Source organism: Pipistrellus hanaki (genome assembly GCF_964339955.1).
Source record: "Pipistrellus hanaki genome assembly, chromosome: 8".
NCBI classification, from domain to species: domain Eukaryota; kingdom Metazoa; phylum Chordata; class Mammalia; order Chiroptera; family Vespertilionidae; genus Pipistrellus; species Pipistrellus hanaki.
The window spans coordinates 19,362,762-19,383,545 of NC_140510.1; the positions used below are offsets into that span (position 1 = coordinate 19,362,762).

The following is a 20,784-nucleotide window of genomic DNA, read 5'->3' on the forward strand; positions in this document are numbered from 1 at the left end:
GCATGCAACCGCCCCCATAGAGGACCACATTATCAATTTAATGGATCCGACCAAGGAATCCAATAACGGAGGGCAGGAATCCAATACAAGTAGACTACTTGGTGGTGCCCATTTCCTAAATTGCTCTACAGATGTCATCTCATCAATCCAAAGCAGTGTCGATTCCTGTTAAGGAGGAATTTTTATTTTTATTTTTTGGTGAAACAAATTTTTTTATATAAGTTCTTTATTGTTGAATGTATTACATAAGTCTCCTTTTCGCCCTATTGACCTCTTCCCAGCCACCTCCAACCCCCAGCACATGCCTTCACTCACCCACCACCTCCTGTCTGTGTCCATTGGTTATGCTCATATACATGCATACAAGTCCTTCGGTTGATAAAGAAGGATATTTTAACAGCCCTATGCTTCCTAGAGTTCAGTTAAGTTCAACATTTACTTATTATCAGCCTGCCATATGGCCCGGTGTATACCAGATGCTATTTACAACATAGAGATGTGCCATCAAGAGCTATAGCCCCTGCCTTCTGAGAGATTCAGTTGTCATTGTGAGGCTGGCTCCTTCATGCCAGCAGATTCTACCTTTACTTAGGCCTGGTGAGTGCTGACCACTCTGAATATCACCTGCCTTCAAGGGAAGAAAAACTCATTCCTTTTAGAAGCTTGTATTTTCTTAATTAAGCTACGGCATCCATAATTATGATCTGGATATGGGGTACTACTGCCATTATATTTAAAGAAATCATAACTAAATTCAGAAATGAGAACTTTGAACTTATATATGTGTAAGAAATATCAGAAGGACTCTGTGAATTCATCTGGATATCCGCTTTCAAATATTGGGACCAGAGTCTAATTATAAACAGTTACATTTGAGTTATTGATGCATGATACTAAAATCCTTGTAAAAATAATTACAAAGAGGGTGACACTTTTAACTTCTGGTGATACGAGCATTATGGTTTGGTCTAGGTATGTTTTTCAGGAAGCATGCACAGAAAATATTTCTGCAGTTGTTCATTTATTATTTATGCCCATATACATTTATTGAGCACAGCAGATAAACCAGGGACATGGGGCATAAAGTTTTGTTATTGTTGTTTTGTGTGTATGTGTTTTGACAGAAGGAAAGGCTGTTTGCAGAAAATATGATTTCTGGAATTCTTGGTCCTCAGTAAACATCTGAGAAGGGCTGTCAGTTGTATATGCATACTTGTAGTTATATTTTAATTTTTATTGAGGCCAAGTGTGTAGAAATGTGCCAACTTGTTGTAAATGGGTTAATTGATCATTTTGTAACACATTTTTAGGCCTCTGTTGTCATGTTTTCCAAATAGCCCATGTTGGGAGTACCCAGGAATATTTTCATTATATATGTTCTATTTAGTAATATTTGTTTCTTAAAATGAAGGCCAGATACAAGTCCACCTTAAACTATCAATTTCCTTCTGTATTCTCCCCTATTTTTATTTTGTTAAGAGCCAAAAAGGCCATATCAGTCCTTGTCCCTTCTTCACTGTCTGCCTCAGCGGAAGAATGTTTCCAACAAGATGCTCTGTATTCCATAAAGCATAAGCTTTCAATTAGTCTCCAGTAAGAGTCTCCAATTGATGAAATTAAGGCGGAAATCAGTGCCAAGATCCCAATTCATCACCACATAAGTGAATGGCAGGGATTCCATTATCCAATCAATCTCGCCTCTCATTTCTACAAAGGTCAGGCTGTGCCATCCAAGATTATAAAACACCACTTGTGGCTCCGCGTTTCACTTTAACTTAGCCCCAAACACATTGGGTTTTTTATGGGAGAACTCACACTGAGTTCATATTTTAAAGGCCATTTGTGCTATGCCTGGCCTGTATTTTAACAAGCAAGAAAACTGTTGGGGCACAAAGTAGCTTAAGTTGTGCTCTCTCATACGTTCGTTTATCTACAGAATAAGACAAAGATCCCTGTGTCTGTGCATGTGGGTGTAACACAGAACATCTTTGTGCAAATAGTCTCTTCAAGGGCATTTTATAGTGGTAAATTCCAGTTTTCTCTTTTGCTCAGACCATAAGAAATTAATAATTATGTCTATTATTTCTTAGATGGAAAGATACAGTGACCTCCTCTCCTACTATTCTCATAGGATCAATTAGAAATTAGCCAAATTATGAATGGGGTTTGCAGACTATAATTCTTACATTTCTCCTTTTTATTTATTTTTTTATTAGTCTTACTAAATAGAATCATGGACATTAAAAAAATTATTGCTTTCAGAGAGGAAGGGAAAGGGGAGAGAGAGAGAAACATCAATGATGAGAAAGAATCATTGACTGGATGCCTCCTGCACGCCCCCTACTGGGGATTGAGTCCACAACCCAGGCATGTGCCCTGACTGGAAATCAAACCTTGACCTACTGGTTCATAGGTGGAGGCTCAACCACTGAGCACACTGGCTAGGCTAATAATGGGCAGTTTTTTTTTTTATGGCTCCTTCTTTTGTTCTATTTTCTTTAATGGGGTAAGTGATATGTGAGAACTATGACTTGCTTCAGTGTTGGACAGGTTTGTCTGTGACAATGGTTAAGAGACTGTAGCATGTAGGCTGAGCACGCTCCTCGCATGATAAAAAAAAAAACACGGGAAAAGGGATTTCTTACCAATTATGGTCTGCCTTTCGGATGTGATGCTGGAAGCCAGTTTTGTGCTTGCCCCCTGAGAATATCCATAAATGAGCAAACCTTCCAAAGCCCAGATTACTTTTTAGGTCACGCACACAGTTGGCTGATGTGTCCAAGTCAGCCAACATGAAATGAAAGAGGATGGTAAATACATTATGAAAAAGTATTTTTTTGCAGTACCCAAGGATTTCTGCTGATCTGCTCATTAGCAAAGCTCCCTGAGATTCAGGGAATTGGGAGGCTAATGCCTTATCATTTTCTTCATAATTCTGTTGGGGAAAAAACAAACAAACAAACAAAAAAACGGGGGGAGGATGGGCACTTTAATGTTGGAACATTAAATGTTTAATGTTTCCCTGGGTTCTAGAACATGCTAATCTTAAATTATTTCCCAAAATAGCAGTGACCTTCAGGTTGACTCTCATTTTCACGACCAAATCTTGGTGTCTCTTCTTCCTTGTTATGTGGGAAGCTTTGTGAAAATAGCAGTTGATCCATAAGCATAACCTCTTACTGAGCCTGTTGCTCTTTCTGCCTTTCTCAGCACATTCACAGACTCTTAACCCCTCCCACATTCAAAATGACATATAGTCCCCCAACTTTATTTGGAGTAGCTCTCTTGATATAAATCTTATAAGTCTTAGTGACTCCTACTGTCTAAAATGAGATTCTTTTTTAAAAAAAATATTTTTATTGATTTTGTACAGAGAGGAAGGGAGAGAGATAGAGAGTTAGAAACATCGATGAGAGAGAGTCATCAATCAGCTGCCTCTTGCACACCCCCTACTGGGGATATGCCCGCAACCAAGGTACATGCCCTTGACCGGAATCAAACCTGGGACCCTTAAGTCCCCAAGCTGACGCTCTATCCATTGAGCCAAACCGGTCTCGGCTACAATGAGATTCTACCTCATCAAATTTCCCATTTGAGATACTTCAAATAAAGTTAGGGGACTATATTTCCAAAGTAGTTCATAGTAGGTCATTCCTAACTAGGGCTACTCTTTATTGTCCTTTCATATGCATTAGTCAAGCCACATAAACATAGGATTTCTCTGCCTAGAGGGTATGCAATTTAAATTATACTTGCTTCTTTATACAAATACATTTGTATAATCCAAATTACATTGATTTTTCTGGGCATAATTGAAAAGCACGTCTTTTTGAAGCCCCATATGCTTCTTGAATTTATTGAGTGAAGAGAAAGTCTCATGTATCCTAGCATATAGGGGTAATGTAGGTGCTGTCAACTACTGAGAACCAGTGGGAGTGTACAAGACCTCTCCTAGCAAAGGTCTCCCACAAAGCTGCCACTTCTGTTTGACAGTTGCAAGCCTCAGGCTTAAACCCCTGTTCTCCATTTCTTAATAAATCCCAAACAGTGCTCTAGACCATTGTGACTTATTTACCCTTCAGATCTCTGTTTCTGAGACCTGGGATCTATTAAGCTCTGCTGTAGCACCGCTTTATGCCATAACTTATAACACTGCTGTTTCCTGCCAGGAGGCAGAGCAGTCTTCATTTTGCACTGCCTTTCACTGCAACAGAGAAAGAAAACTTTCCTTTCTTACCTCATATCTGGTGGTCATATTCTGGTATCTAGTATATGTCTGTATCTAATATTTTCACTATACTCCTACACAGTTTCTCTTGGATGTTTATGACAGAAGTTCCCACCCCCTAGTCAGGATCCCACGGTGAAGTCCAATTCCCTCTGAGACACATACCTTTTTTAAATTATTATTTTTTTTTACTGTGCTAAAAAACCTTATATGGGTTTGTGTATAATACAATGTTCTTATCCACAGGCACGGTGTTGTCCAGCAGATCTCTAAAACTTATTCATCTTGCATAACTGAAATATTATACCTGTTGATTAGATCTCCTTATTTCTCTCTCCCCTCAGCCCTTGGCAACCACCATTTTATTCTTTGCTTAAACAAGTTTGACTATTTGAGTAGCTCATAGAAGTGGACTAAGGCAGTACCTGTCCTTCTGTGACTGGCTTATTTCACTTTGCATAATGTCCTGAAGGCTTATCTATAACCTCTTCTCTGAAGAACTATAGGCTCAGTTCTTTCAGAGTTTGCTAGAACTATCAATCATAGTTGACATAGTGTTGCTTTTTTTTTTTTTAACTTCAAATTGACTTATAACTTCAATCTGTTCAATGAAAACCCAGAGGGCCACCAGTACCGCCGACCATGGTGAGCTGTGAGCCGTCTCCTAAATGCTACCTCATGTCTTGTCGCTGCAGAGCATGGTGGTGGGCAGCACCCCCAGGAGTCGGGGAAGGCAGTCCAGATTCTGCAGTGAGTTTCCTTCTCTCCTTTTTGCGATGACTGCTTACATAGTGCTATGGTGCAGAGTGTGTGCCCTGCAGCTCAACTTGCCCCAACCTGGCAATGTTAGTGTGTTCACTCAGTTTTGTGATACACATCAGACACAGAGGGAGGCTGATCAGTGTTCATGTTCATGGTCACACAGATACCATGCCCTTACAGGACCTGCAGAATGATCATTTTTTCTTGCCGGTAGTCCATTATACTTCAAGGCCATGGTTTATTTTCATAGTTGCTTAAATACACACAATAAGAAATGTAAATCTTCTACAGGGAGAAACACAGGGTGTCCCCAAAATATATATACACTTTAATAGCTGACAGCTCAATTTTGAAAATGAAATGTATTTTAATAAACACAGCCCTTATAATTATTCAAAGTGTGTGTATACATTTTGGGGGACACCCTATATAATATTATTCTTTAATTAGAGCATTTTTACTGATTTGCATTAATAGATCATCTAAAGTCCATCAGCACAGATAACAGAGCTTTGACCAAGCCTTTTTAGATGAGGGCTTTGGGGGAGCCCTCTATTATGTACCTTCTATAGTGAATGGGTTATGTGTGACTTCGGGCAAAAAGGCAGAGGATGTGGAGGAGGTGAAGATGTACATGGCTCATTGTGGTCTTGTTAAATCTTAGTACCCACTCCCCACCTCCCTCATCCATTACGGGAAGGAAAATAGAACTATGTGGGTGATAGAGATGGCTTAGCTGTGCCTTGGATGTTGATCTGGACTCTGAGGACTTTATGCTTAAAAGCTTATCAGTGATATTTAGGGAAGAGAGAAGGGATTTAGTGCTGTAGACCATTAGGAAATGTAAGGTAATTAATTTGAAGCTTAGAACTTACCAACAACAAATAATCTTTAATATCCACTTTTTAAAAAAATGGCTTTTCTGTGCAACATTTATCAAAATGTAAAGAGTAATGTTATTTTAGGGCATAACATGCTAGTTGGTCTATCTCTTCTCTTCTTTACATGTAAAGGCAGTGGTTCCCTGTGGTTTTGGTATGAGGACTTTATGTTCTGAACCCACCCTGACAAACTTTCTAATCAGTGCTTTCAAATTCAGCAGTTCTTTCACATGCAATGAAAACTTCATTAATCACAACATCATGTAAATTCATTTACTAGCGGTGGTAACGTGTCAGAGATTATATTATTCATTAAGATCACAGACAGAGTTGGGTCGGGGAATGCATTCAAGGGTCCCTTGCACTAATGCTGTAGTTATCAGGGTCTGCACATCCCTCTGGAAATTGCAGTTTTTAAGAGACGGAGAATGTACTAGTAGCTATCACCATTATTAGTCAGATAAACATTTTATTGGCTAAAGTTCAACAATTGTCAATAAATTTTGCAGGTAATGCTGATTTAGTGTCATTGGGTTTATTTTATATTTTAACATCAAAATTGCAAACAAACCATATAATATTTAAAATCAGTGGTGAGCCGAAACTGGTTTGGTTCAGCAGTAGAGCATCGGTCTGCGGACTGAAAGGTCTCAGGTTCGATTCCGGTCAAGGGCATGTACGTTGGTTGCGGGCACATCGCCAGTAGGGGGATGTGTAAGAGGCAGCTGGTTGATGTTTCTCTCTCATCGACGTTTCTAGCTCCCTATCTCTCTCCCTTCCTCTCTGTAAAAAAATCAATAAAATATATTAAAAAATAAATAAAATAAATAAAATCAGTGGTGAAATTCACAAAGCAGGCATGGTGGTCAGCTCAGAGCATCCTGAGAGAGTCTCGATTTCTGATTAAAGAAGTGAGTGTGTGAAAATGCCCAGGAGAAAGAGGGTGGCCAAGGGGCCTCAGACTTGAGCATCTGGGCTCCAAAGGAGTTATCCACACCCCTATGAATGAATCTCTGAACTCCCAAGATCTCCAGAAAAACCCTTACCTCGATGGTGCACTCTTCAGCAGCCCGCAGCACATGAGGACATGGTTTTCCCATAGATAACAATTTAAAACACTTGTGGATAATTTTTAACGACCAACTTCACCCAGAGGACAACAATCACCTAAAGAAATTGGGCCTGCTCTTGCTTTATACATGAAAATTAGTTTTTGAGACACTTTTTGGGTTTTTGAAATTGTGAAAGGAAACTCTAGCAGGGAATGCATTGTTCACACAATACTTTTACTATATAAAGTAATAGGCATCATCTACTACATAGACATCTTTGAATATTCTCTTCTTGGTATTCCTATTTTGGGAATTATAAATATTAATATTGTCTTTGTCACTGAGAAGATATTGATTGTCCCTCAGAGCATGGCGATGTGCCTGAACCAGCTAAACAAGCAGCCAGTGCACAATTAGTCACCAGATTGGGATACTCAATCTCACTTTGAGGACCAGCCATGAATGACTAACTTAGTTTCAGCAAATGTTAGTTATTTTTTTCCTGTGAATAGAGGTCAGACCAATATTGTCTAACTCAAATGACTATGATAATCAAGACCTAAGAAATAGAATGTGTCATTTAAACCTGAAAATTCATGCACTGGAGGGAGGATCCCTCAGCCCAGCCTGGCCCCTCTCACAGTCCAGGAGCCCTCAGGGACAGGAGGTGACCCAGTGATCAGGGGAAGGTGATGCCCCATCACACTTTTGCTGCTGCCACTGCTAGCAGGACAAGCCTTGGCTGTCCTTGGTTACCTGAGCCTCGGGCGGCCCTGGGCAGATGCCATCCAAGGCTTGCCTGCATCTTGGGCCAGCCCTGGGCAGGTGCATGGCTGAAGGGACTGGGGACTCTGGAGGCAGGTGCATGGCTGAGGGGACTGGGTGCCACCATCTTGTGACTGTGGGCACTGCCATCTTTGAGGGCATGGCAGTCATTTTGCATATTCCCTCATTATTGGCTGTGTACACCACCATATTTGAGGGTGGGACAGTCAATTAGCCTATTCCCTTTTGATTAGATAGGATAATCTTACACAGCATTATTGTGCTGACCTGAGACTGTTGATGGGGACAGTGCAAAGCTTCTGGGTTTAACAGCATATGTCACACTGTGAATAAACAGATTTAAATGCCTGGTTAATAAAAATGGAAGTGAAAAGTTAATGGGTAGTTGTGTAGATGTGATACTTTCGAATCAGTCAGACAGGTACTAATGGAGGAGAATATAACTTAAATTTCTGATTGAGTAAGAAAAGGGACAAATTTGGTAACTTGAAGGAAGGTGTTGCCTAGATGATCCTTCTGAAGGGAGAGCATGAGGCCTGGAGGAGGAAAAAGGGGGAGTGTAGGTAAGGGCTGAGGACCCTAGCCTGATCAGAGGCAAGTTTGTCCATCTTATGTTAAGGGCTCACAACATTTGAAGGAGAGGGGAATCCTTAATGCTTTGTGAGATCATCACTCCAGGGGACCAGTTCCTCCCCCCTTCCCATGGGAAAGCCCCTGACTATGGCCCCAGATGGGCCTTTGAGCCAATTTTCAAATTCAAAGTAGCCACTGAGTCCTTGGTCTTGATACCAGCTTCACCGGAGCAGAGGGTTGCCTCTACAGAAAAGCTGAGACCATGACTTTTCCTTGATTTGTCTTCATTATTATTGTGCTTGTTGGATTGTTTGCTTTATCTGAGCTCTTAAAGCCTAAGGTTCTGACATGTAATGATGACAGTCACTGATGCCCAATTAGATTCCAACTGTTTCCCCTGCAGGAGTCAGTCTGAAGTTGAAGAGTGGTATCAGAAAACAATACCAAATTAAAATTGATCAGTTACCATGAGCAGTGGCCTACTTAAAAATTATTAACATTTTGACTCAATGAGTCCATTTATGATTATGACTCCAGAACTATCCAAATATAAAAACAGAATCCTCCAATGAAGAATAAAAAGGACGCATTACCAGGAGAATGTAATGTTACCTCTCTCAGAAGACCTAGACTTTTCAGTGGCATTTTTAGCTTCGATGACCCTATTAAACTCTGTTATTTTATTCCTAATTCATGCCATTAAAACATGATTTTCATTTAACTTCCCCACCGTTCATTTGTCTCCTTCAGAAAACGTCCATATCATTCCCTGATAAAGCCCATGTTTAAACACAGTTTCATTATAAAACTATAATCAGCAGCGTAGCAATATGAAATAGAGAGAAGATAGAAGAAAGGAGAAGAAATCAGCATCTGGGTAGTTCATTTTTTAAAATTTTATTTTATTGTTTAAAGTATTACAATTAGTAGTACATATGTCTCCCTTCCCCCCCCCCCAATTGACCTCCCCCCGGCCTCCCCTATCCCCCAGAACAGTGGTCGGCAAACTCATTAGTTAACAGAACAGCAAACTGTGGCTCACGAGCCGCAGTTTGCAGACCACTGCCCCAGAACATGCCTTCACACCCTTCCCAGTGTCTTGGTGTCCTTTGGTTATCCTTATATGCATGCATACAGGATCTCTTATCCCCGCTGCCCCAAGCCCTCCCTTGCCTTCCCGCTGCAGTTTGACAGCCTGTTCGATGTTTCTTTGCCTCTCTACTATTTTTGTTCATCAGTTCATGATGTTCTTCGTATCCCACAAATGAGTGAGCTGCCTTTTTGCCTCTTCCAGGTGTTGTGGACCCTCTAGGTAAGATTTCTTTGCCCAGCGGACAAAGGCTCAAAGGAGACATTTCTTACAATTGTTAAGTGATGACCTTTTTTTCCCATTAACAAAACTATCAAGTAGTGCCTTTTGATAAAATAGTGATTGCTATTCTTCACCAAAGCCCATAATGGAAATAAAAGTTTTCTTTTATTCTTTCTTATTGTCCTTTGAGCTTTGTAAAGTACCTCTTACTTGTTCCATTTAATGGGCCTATTTTCTCTAGAAAATTGAGTCATTTAGCAACCTGGACGCATTCAAAAATTAGTTTTAATTCAACAAGTGCTTATTAAATAGCACTGCCCTCCTCTCCATGTCTTGTGAAATACAGATGTCATAGAAACATCGTCCCGGCCTGCCTGAGACTCACAAGTTACTTTTTTGAAGTAGTCACATAAATAACACTGCTATTGCAGATCTGACTCCTGGTTAGATATGCTGATAGAAAAGCATATTAAGGTATGGAGAATACAAATTGTATTTCTCTGAGCATATTCTCAATATTAAGATGGAAAGTAAACACATAGGGTATTAAGACTGAGGTGAAAAAGAAGGGCTATGCTAGTATGAGAAAATAGAAAACATATAGAGAAATCAAAGTGATGACTTTTTTTCAAATGTGTTTGCTCCCCTGAACCCACAGTTGGCCCTAGCCACCACCACTGTCCCCACCCTGTGCATGTGCACCTGAAATTATAATGTAGCTATATGTGTGCTTAAAACTGAGACTGTCACTGAGTACCAAAGGCATGGAAATATGGGAAACTGGCAACATGGGAGAGCCTTGCAGAAGTGGTGGTATTTGCTATGCTTTGAAAGTAGGGTAGCAATTTATCATCTAGAAGTGACAGTGTGAATATCATTAAAATGGCTGATGCATGTGGGGTCATGTCAAGTAAATCCATGGGACAAGAGAACCTTCTGTAAGAAGAGCTATTTTTCCACCATTAATAAAGAAGGTGGTCACCATCGTCCTCCATAGTCCTACTCCCCGTCTTCCAGGAGCTTATCTCTGAGGTTAGCGACTCTGCCACAGGTGGAGATCGCTGGAGCATGAAGAATAAAAGCAGTAAATCAATCTATCACCAAGATTTCAATGTTTATATAAGAGGCACATGCAACTAAGCACTTTTTCATTTTCCACCTGACCTTGGGCTTTTTTTCATTCTGACCTTGGGCTTTTGATGGCTGGAATTACACGCTCTGCTAAGTATCGATAGTTCATCTCAGGGCAGCCAGCCTATCATTTGCTTACAGATGGACACATCGGGAGGTGCGGGGGGAAATTATTTTTAATCCATTTCTTTTCCATCCCCAGTTTCTGCAAAATGGTTCAACAGGCTTTCTTGAATCTCATTTGTAAACCAACAAGCTTCCTTTGAATTGTCTGATACATATTAAGGAGCTTATAGAATGAACCTATAAATTTAGTGAGAGTTTCATGTCCAGGGTACAGTTGGGTCAACTAAAGCTTCCATGGCTGTCAGCAGTGTTTCCCAGTGTCTGTTCAGTTGGTGTCATGTCTTTTCAATTTTATAGATTTTTCTCTTTCCTCTAGCATCCTATGAGGTGTTTTTTTGTTTTGTTTTGTGGGGGTTTTTTTTGTTTTGTTTTTTTAGCACTTTCCTTCCTTACACGTTACTCTAATGTAGGCACTGCTTATGACCCTTTCATTTCATTCTTGTCGGCATTCACAGCAAGAAATGTGATTCTTTTATGACTTAATTCCTACTTTCCCTGCACCCATTTCCACTTCTATTTTCCATCTTCTTTCATTTTGCCCTCACATATTTTTCACTTCGTGGCTTCCCTTATCCATGTGCACTCTACATGAGAGCCAAATAGGACCCTGCAGATAAAAATAGTTTCTGACATTATTTGTGATTCCAAAGATGTAGTCTCGTAAATAACCTTTTCTCATTTGATTTCCATCTAACATGCTGACAGTGCTCCAATCTCGTCTTCTGATTATCCCATTACATAGCGCTCTCCCCTGCATTTAGCAGAAACTCAGAAGTAACGGTTCTATTTGGCTAGCACTGCCTAGTCATCATTTACAATTTTATGGAATTAGAAAAGCAAGGGGAGGAAAGGATCCAGGCTTAAATTCTTATTTCAGAGGAAAGGCATTAATTAACTGTCTGGGTAATGGGCTGAGCCACTCTTTATCAGCAGGCTGAGGTAGAGCCATCCCTGTGGGCTAGAGCAACATACCACGCCAGGGAACAGTTCTGTTTTTTCCTTCTTACTGAGGAAAAACACTGTGCTCTCTATTGAGAACTAATACATTTCAAATTCAACCTCTAAGAGGCAGACAAATTACTTTAACTGCCCGTCAATTTCAGGAAAAAAATAATTATAAACAAATACATAGGAAGTAACCTAAGAATTAATTTATGGCATCTAGTGAATTTACCATGACATTGTGGGTATTCATAGTCAGCAATCATGCACAGCTTCTAACAGTTAGGCAGCATTTGTTGTGTGTGTGAGGTGTGTGTGTGTGTCTGTGTCTGTGTGTTTTAGCTATGTTCTGAAAACATCCTAAAAATAGCTACATTCAGATGAAGCCACAATGCCCAGGAGGCTAAATGATTGCCTGCTAGCATTGATCATTTGGGAGCCTAAAAAGAAAATTTCTGTGCAAAAATACCACTCTTCTTATGCATTTTAAAAACCTCTTATGTTCAGGAGTAAATTTCCCTTACATGTATTTGTTTCAGTTGACATCTTAAAGTACATCTGAGAATACAATACACCATTATAATTGAGAGCTGAACCAGCTAATAGATGCTGTGTGAGCTCGTTGAGGAAATGAAATGATAATGGAATCCCTATTCTCATTGATGGGAAATGACTGTCCTTTGTTCTCTTCTGCAAAGGCATGCCATCATATCTTAGTTGATTTCCCTGGTATATTTCTTTAGGCAAGTCAGTAATTTCAGAGGAGCCGAATATATCTTGCTTTGAGAGATATAATTGGCTGTTTGGACCAGATTGTAGTTCTCAGGTTATGATCAGCAGGCATTACAAAAAGAGGCATTTTTTTTTTCTATATCTTGGAGAGTTTAACATACTTTTTTTTCCTTTGCTGTTCTTCACAGGTGCATGAGGCAGTCCCGTGTTACAGAGAGTGCAATCAGTATTCCTGGGCTGTAGAACACTGGTCCCCATGCAGAATCCACAACGAGCTGAGGCCCCTGCGCTGTGGGGGAGGAACACAATCTAGGAAAATCAGGTGTGTGGAAACAGGCATTGGGGAAAGGGGGCAGTGCGACTTCGACATTTCTGTAAAAGCTATAGTGTTGCTTGCCAAGCACACTCTGACTTTCACACAGTGTACTCTGGCTTTTGCTCATCTTTACGAATCTATGGAGCACATGGGCCCTCAACTGCCAAGAGGGGTGGGATTTCCTCAGCAATGAAGCCACAATCCTTACCTTTTCCTGCCAATGCCTTTGGTGGGAAGCCGATGGTGTGGAGCAGCTGGCATCCCTCCATTGACTCCTGGCCATCCCAGTCAACAAACAAGGAGATTTGACTGGGTTGCCATGTTTCTCATGAGGACAGGAGATTAGGACAGACACACCCAGAGGAAAACACTGGGTAAGGACAATGAGAAGAGGGACATCCAGGAGCCAAGGATGGAGAGACCTCAGGAAAACCGATTCTGCCAACACCTTGATCTCAGACTGCTAACTTCTACAGTTCTAAGAACATACATTTCTGTTGTTCAGGCCACCCAATCCGTGGCATTTTGTTATGACATCCTATGCTAATTCATGCATAGTCACTGTTTCATGTGATTGATGTGTATGATCACAGTTACTAGTAAACATATGAAGTAGATTTTCCAGGTACTTTGCAATGTAACTATTATTGAGTATAACAGCATGATCTTCTTTTTTTAATCTTAAACCTCAATTGAGGATATTTTTTCTTCAATTTTTAGAGAGAGTAGAAGGGAGAGAGAGAGGGTAACATGAGAGAGAAGCATCAATTTGAGAGAGACACACTGATTGTTTGCCTCTGACATGCATTTCTATCAGGGCTGGGGATGAAAACCAGCTCCCCAGGTGCATGCCCTTGACTGAAAATAGAACTCATGACCCTTCGGTGTCCAGGTCAGTGTGCTTACCACTGAACAACACCAGCAAGGGCAACAGCATGCTATTGTAATACATGAAATGGCTTATTTGTTCTCTTTCTTAAACCTACAAACTGGAGGACATTTTCATGGTTCATTCATGACTGCTCTGCTATCACTTATTAATTTAAAAAATAGCATTTGAATCTTTGCCTTCTATTATCAGGCACTGTTCTAGGAATTGGGGATAAAAATGGTTAACAAACAGTTCCTGTCCTCAAAGACATCAGAGTACAGTAGCAGAGAAAAAAAAAATAGACACATAAGTAAATATATTGGAAAGTCTTTGCTAAAAATGCAAGAAGAAACATAAAATTGGATCAGAGAGATGAAGGACACTATTTAGGAGAGGTTGACCAGCAATATTTGAGGAGGGACCCAAATAAATGAGGTTCTATAGAAAGAGGATTCCAGGGAGAAAGAAGCATCCAAACCAGTAACCTTGGGCTTGTGATAACAAGATAAATAACAAGCTGCCTCATGTGCTGGTGGCAGTACTCAAATCATTTAGTCTTTGAGAACAAGGTGTAAAAGATTATTCCTTTTGCTATCCTGAAAATGGTAAAAAAAAATATATACACACACACACACACACACACACACACACACACTCAACTCACTCTAGAGGCGCCTTGCATGAGGATTCGTAAAATAGGCCTTCCTTCCCCTGGCTGTCAGCACCGGTTTTCCTCTGGCACCTGGGACCCAGGGTTTTGCTCTGGCAGCCACCTCTGTCTTCACTCCAGCTGGAGTTTTCACTCTGGCTGGAGTCTTCACTCCTGCTAGAGCCTTCAGGGTTTCTCTGGCCCAAGCCTTCAGTCTTCTCCACTCAGGCCAGAACACTGCTCCTATAACTCCCTCCACCCCCATCCTTCCCCCCTCATAGCAGGAGTCCAACACCACTCTGTGTCTGCATATGCAAATCAAACCACCATCTTTGTTGGGTTAATTTGCATACCCACTCCTGATTGGCTGGTAAGCATTATGGAGACACAGTCAATTTGCATATTTCTCTTTTTATTAGAGTAGATACTAGGTATACCAGCTAATCTGGATTTTGTAATCAAAGAAAACATGATACTTTTAAGAGAAACATCAAAAGTGCTTTATTCAAACTAATGTCCATTACTAGCTACACATTTTCCCCATGTTTAGATAATTTATGGATATTGTCCCAATAGAACTTTTCTTGTTTTGAGGCAAACCATTCAGAGTTCCAATTTTCCACTTCTTTGTACTTTTTGAAGTGCTCCTCAGAAAGTGCATGTGCCATAAATAGAAACAAATAGTGATCTGAAGGAACAAGGTCTGGTGCATACAGTTGGTGGGCTAATACTTCTCTGGCAAGATCTTTTACTGTAACATGTCTTTAACTGTTTTTGAAGTGTGTGGTGGTACATAATCATAAAGGAAAATTACTTTGCTGTGTCTCTGGCCCACATTCTGGTCATTTCACGATCAAAGCATGGTTCAGATTATTTGTTGTCAGTAGCGATCAGTATTAACAGTTTCACCTGTTTTTAGAAGCTCATAATATACCACACCTTCCTGATCTGACCAAATGCAGAGCATTGTCTTCTTTCCAAAGTGATTTGGCTTTGCAGTCCGTGTTGATGGTTCACCTGGATCAACTCATGATTTTGTACATTTGGGATTCTCAAAATAAATTCACTTTTCATCGCCAGTACAATTCAATATAAAAACAAAAGTCTGTGCTGTTGAAGCAACATTTTACTGATGACTTTTTGGTTTTCCATTTGTCTTTTGTTCAATTGATGTGGCACCCATTTTCCTTCCTTTAAAATCTTTCCCATTGCTTGTAAATGATCAGAAATTGTTTGCTGAGTGATGTTTAATCTTTCTGCAAGTTGTTTTTGACTTTGACACACATCTTCATCCAATAATGCTTGTAATTGTTGGTCTTCAATTTTTTTCAGTTGACCTGGACATTCTTTGTCTTTCACATCAAAATCATCACTTTTAAAGCTTTTAAACCAGCATTTATAAGTATCTTGAAATGGAGCATGTTCACCATAATCTTCCCAAAGTATTCAGCAGCACTTTTCTTTCTTTCTTTTTCTTTTTTTTTAATATATTTTATAGATTTTTTTACAGAGAGAAAGGGGGAGAGATAGCTAGAAACGTCCATGAGAGAGAAACATTGACCAGCTGCCTCTTGCACACCCCCTAATGGGGATGTGCCCGCAACCAATGTACATGCTCTTGACCGGAATCAAACCTGGGACCTTTCAGTCCACAGACTGATGCTCTACCACTGAGCCAAACCGATTTTGGCAGTAGCACTTTTCTTTATTCTTCAAAATAAAGTAATGAATTAAAATTTCTCACAAATGCTCTTTTTTGGGGCATGAAATTTGACATTTTTAAGCATAAAAATAACTATAATGTTAACACCTTCAGAAAATATGACATATGAAGTTTAGAAGCTTGCTGTCAATACAACAAAATAGCATACATATCAAATTGCATATATATCAACATATGTGTAACTTCATCTATTGAAAAATATTCGCATTATTAACTGTTACACCTAGTATGTATGTACATAATTAGATAGATATAGATAGATAGATATAGATATAGATATAGTTAGGTATATAGTTCTCTACAGGCTCCAAGAAGGAATGTAGCTCTGCCAAAGCACCAAGTTGGCCTAGTGAGATCCATGCTGGATTTCTGCACTTCAGAATGATCAGATAACAAGTTTACATTGTTTGAGACATTAAGTTTGTGATAAACTTGAATTTAATTATTGTTTTCAGTATTATGTTAAGGGACTGTGTATTTTCTAATCAAAAGGCCTTTGTTATGACCCTTTCTAGCTAATAAACTTTCAGTTCCTGCATTGGCAGAGAGGGACTAACACCTAGCTGTGTAGATTAGGGGGCGGGGGATCCCAGGGACCTGGTACTTAAACATACTTTCAATAAATTCTCCAGTTTTTCAGCCTCTTTCATTCATATTTCCAGGTGTATTTATATTTGTGTATTTAGTGACACAAATTCCCAAATAGCTCATGTGTACTGTGGTGTAAATGGAGGTACTTTCTTATTTTTCCTTGCAGAATTGTATTCAGTTTCCTGGTGTGGTAAGGCAGTTAGCACTAGCCAGCCCATTTTCTTTTTGTTGCCTTTGTCTTCTTGTTCTTTGTCCTCACAGGGCAATGCCTTTCCTCCCTCTTGGGGTGTGTGTGTGTGTGTGTGTGTGTGTGTGTGTGTGTGTGTGTGTATGTGTAAAATTATTTTGATATTGTTTTTATGGCATATTGAGATGAAAAAAGAAAAATGCATAAGCTCAACTAGTCACCATTGACCAGAAGTAGCTTTACCTCTTCTCAGTGAAATAATAGAAGGACATCAGCTGAGAGTATGCGGTCAAAATGGGAAGCAATTTTGAGCTTTAAATTTGTCCAGCGAAAGAGAAATAAGGCGCCTAGTGATCCCTCCTTCCATCATTGACTGTTACTGCAGGAGAAATTAAAGTCTAAGGATAACTCTGTACTGTGCCTCCCATTATAGGAAAGCATTACATACTTATGTTTTTCCTCTGCTGTTTTCTTCTACCCTCCTTTATACATTGCTTTCCCATTAGTTAGCACCTAATAAAGTTTATCTTATTGTGTGCCTGGTGATTGACTACAATTTTCCTAAAATTGTAAACAATTATTAATGTGTGTGTGTGTATGTGTGTGTGTAAAAAGACTCCTCCTGTGTAGGACAGTTCAATTCAGCACAGCATAATTTGGGGAGTACCAAAAGCTCTCCTGCACACACCCTTTAAGATGTTTACTCCTAGGCTGTGGGCCTTATGTCTGAAATAACCAGGCCAGCAAATGGCACCTTTTATCTCATCATCATCATGGTTGTCTTCACCTTTACTCTGATCATTATCACTCCAAGAACATATTGGTAACAATAAAGATCCTGCCTGTCGTTGTTTCAGTTGTGTGTCCCAGCATCCAGGCAAGGGCATGGTGCATGGTAATCCCTTAAAATATTTAAGTGAATTATTACTAGCAAAGAATAACATTTTATCCCAACATCTAGCAAAAGAGCTTGTACATACCAAGTCATTAAACACTTTTGATAAAATATTTTAAAAATAATCTGATTGATATCCTATATAATAAAAGGCTATTATGCAAATTGACCTAATGTTGGAATGACCAGTTGCTGTGATGCACACTGATCATCAGGGGGTGAATGCTCAATGCAGGAGCTGCCCCCTGATGGTCAGTGAGCTCCCACAGGGGGAGCACCGAAATCAGTCAAAAGTTGGGCTCACTGCTGGCAAGCGCAACTGCACTGGCTAGAGCTCTCCTGCCTCTGCTGCAGCACCAAAGATGTCCGACTGACTGCTTAGGCCTGCTCCCTGGACTGTGAGACTATACCCCCCAAGTGCATAAATTTTGTGCACCAGGCCTCTAGTATAATATAAATACAAAGAAAGGCCACATCATAGGGGTATAACTTGGTGATTTTTCATAATGTGAACACACATTTATTACTGCCCAGAGACCAAGACACAAGATACTACCAGAACCACCTAAGCCCCTGTCAGTCAGTGAACCCAAATGTAATCACTATTCTGACTTCTGAGACCAAGGAGGAGTATTGTCCATTTAACTTTATATGAATGAGTTTATAAAGAATGTCTCTTGTGTCTAGTTCTTTTGTTTAATATTATATTTACTAGAGGCCCAGTGCACAAAATTTGTGCACTGGGAGAAGGGGGTCCCTCCGCCCAGCCTACACCCTCTCCAATCTGGGACCCCTCAGGGGATCAGGCCTAAACTGGCAGTCAGACATCCCTTACACCACATATGTCAAACACAAGGCCCGCGGGCCAAATCCAGCCCGCCAGGCCTTGCAATGTGGCCCGCACCGCGCTGTCATCACTGCACTCCGCTGTCAGTTTATGACATTGTCAGTTTATGACTGTTCAGTAAACCATTCGGCCCACGATTTAGGCTGGATTTTAGATTTTGGCCCCTTCTCTGTTTGAGTTCGACACCCCTACTACACAATCCAGGACTGCTGGCTTCCAACCACTAGCTTGCTTTATTGCCCTAATGGCTTCTGCCTTTTAGCTTGATTATCCCATAACCACTCCCCTACCAGCCTGATTTCCCCCAACTTCCCTCCCCTGCAGGCCTTGTAACCCAACTGCTCTCGCCTGCAAGCCTGGTCAACCCCACCTTCCCTCCCCTGCAGGCTGGTCCTTCCAACTGCCCTCCTTCCCCTGCAGGTCCAGTTGGCCTCAACTGCCCTCTCATGCAGGCCTGGTTGACCCCATCTGCCCTCCCCTGATGGCCTGATCACCCACAACTACCCTTCCCTGCCAGCCATCTTGTGGCGGCCATCTTTGACCACATGGGGGTGGCCATCGTGTGTGAGGGTGGGCATGATGGTCAATTTGCATATTACCTCTTTATTATATAGGATAAGCTTTACCCATGCTCTTATATGCAATCATAGTTCATGCATTCTCACCACTGTATAGCATTTATTTGGATTAATTTATCAAAATATGTTTATTTTACTGTTGCTGGCTACAACTGTTTCTAGTTTGGCTGATTATGAATAGTGGGGCCATAAACATTTTCAGTCATATTATGGTACACATTTTTCCACATTTGTTTTGCAGAGGAATATAAAATTGGGATTGTTGGAATACACTGAATGTATGTTTAGTTTTAGTAGATATTGCCACCTAATTTACCAAAGAGTTTGTGCTCCAACCAGCAGAGTTAGAAAAGAGTTACAATTTCTCCACATTCTTGCCAACCCTTGATATTTTTCATGTTTTTTATTTAAGCCATTCTGGTGGATGTATATAGTGGTATAAGTCTTGGGTTTTCATTTGATAATATCAACATCATGATCATTGATTTAGCTTTCACAAGCATTTATCTCAAAGCCCAACACCAGAGAGTCCAAACAACTATAATGTGTGCATCTATGTCTTATGCACACACACAAAAAAATGCTTGCTCATTGTCCTTTGGTTTATGGCATCAAAACCTCCTATTGATTTATAAAAAACACCTAAAAGAAATCACGTTCAATTAATATTTTTTACTTTGTCATGAATGTACATGTGTTGAACACAGATTAGGGAGGCGTGGATGATATGATAGGAAATAGAAGTATAGGGAAGGTCTGAGAGAATCATGGCAACCAGAAGTCATGTCTATTACATAGTGATGGGTTCGTTCTGAAAAGGAGCGCCTTCAAGATTTGCTACAATAAAAAGAAAATTCACTCTGTGCTGGACCTGAGCAAACATACTGGAGGTCTCTAGAGCGAGAAGTGTTCAAAGACAGTAGTTATCTCTGGTCCCTGTTGATCTTTCCCGCTCTTCTGAATAAAAGGGTCAGCACAGAGTTGTCATTCTGTGAAGGCCCACTGGAATATTTCCCCTGGTTTCTCTGTTCATCTTATGTTATTTTGAGAAGTAAGTAACTATGGCACATCATAACTATTTCATTTTTAATTTTTTTTTCATCATACATTTTAAATGTACTCTCTACTGTTTTAAGTAATCACATTATGTTGTGATCTTGCCTCGCAGATGTGTAGACACTGCCTCCAATGAAGGTGGAGCAGTAAACAACAGCCTCTGCAACCAGGACGAGATGCCTCCAGAAACCCAGCCCTGCTCGCTACTGTGTCCCAGTGACTGCGTCATGTCCGAATGGGGAACCTGGAGCAAGTGCCCACAGGTAACTCTCTTCCCCTGTTAAAGCCCTCATCCTCTGGGGCTGCCTTCACTAGACAATCACAGTGCTGCTCTCACCATTCTCCTAGTCCTAGAGGAAAATAGTGTTATCTAAGAAAGGAAAAGAGAAAAAAAAATTCAGCTATCAACACTGAGCAATTTAAAATGCCAGTGCCTCTTTTTAGGCATTTGTCAAGGGAACCGAACAGGGAAAATGAGCCTATAATGATGATGCTAGGATTCGAATGCACTCCCATTGTGAAAGTGGTCTCTTAAGTACTCAAACA

The 20,784-nt window shown here is 40.3% G+C and overlaps 1 protein-coding gene across 2 annotated transcripts in view; it reads left to right on the top strand.

Annotated features, from left to right (window-relative positions):
- The window catches only part of THSD7B (thrombospondin type 1 domain containing 7B), a 959,962-nt gene that overhangs the window by 851,752 nt on the left and 87,426 nt on the right, over nt 1–20,784 (top strand). For both annotated transcript variants that reach the window (XM_084891907.1, XM_084891906.1), the window contains 2 exons: nt 12,714–12,847; nt 20,351–20,501. In XM_084891907.1, coding sequence (XP_084748033.1) covers nt 12,714–12,847; nt 20,351–20,501 — 285 coding nt within the window. The remainder of the gene's footprint in view (nt 1–12,713; nt 12,848–20,350; nt 20,502–20,784) is intronic.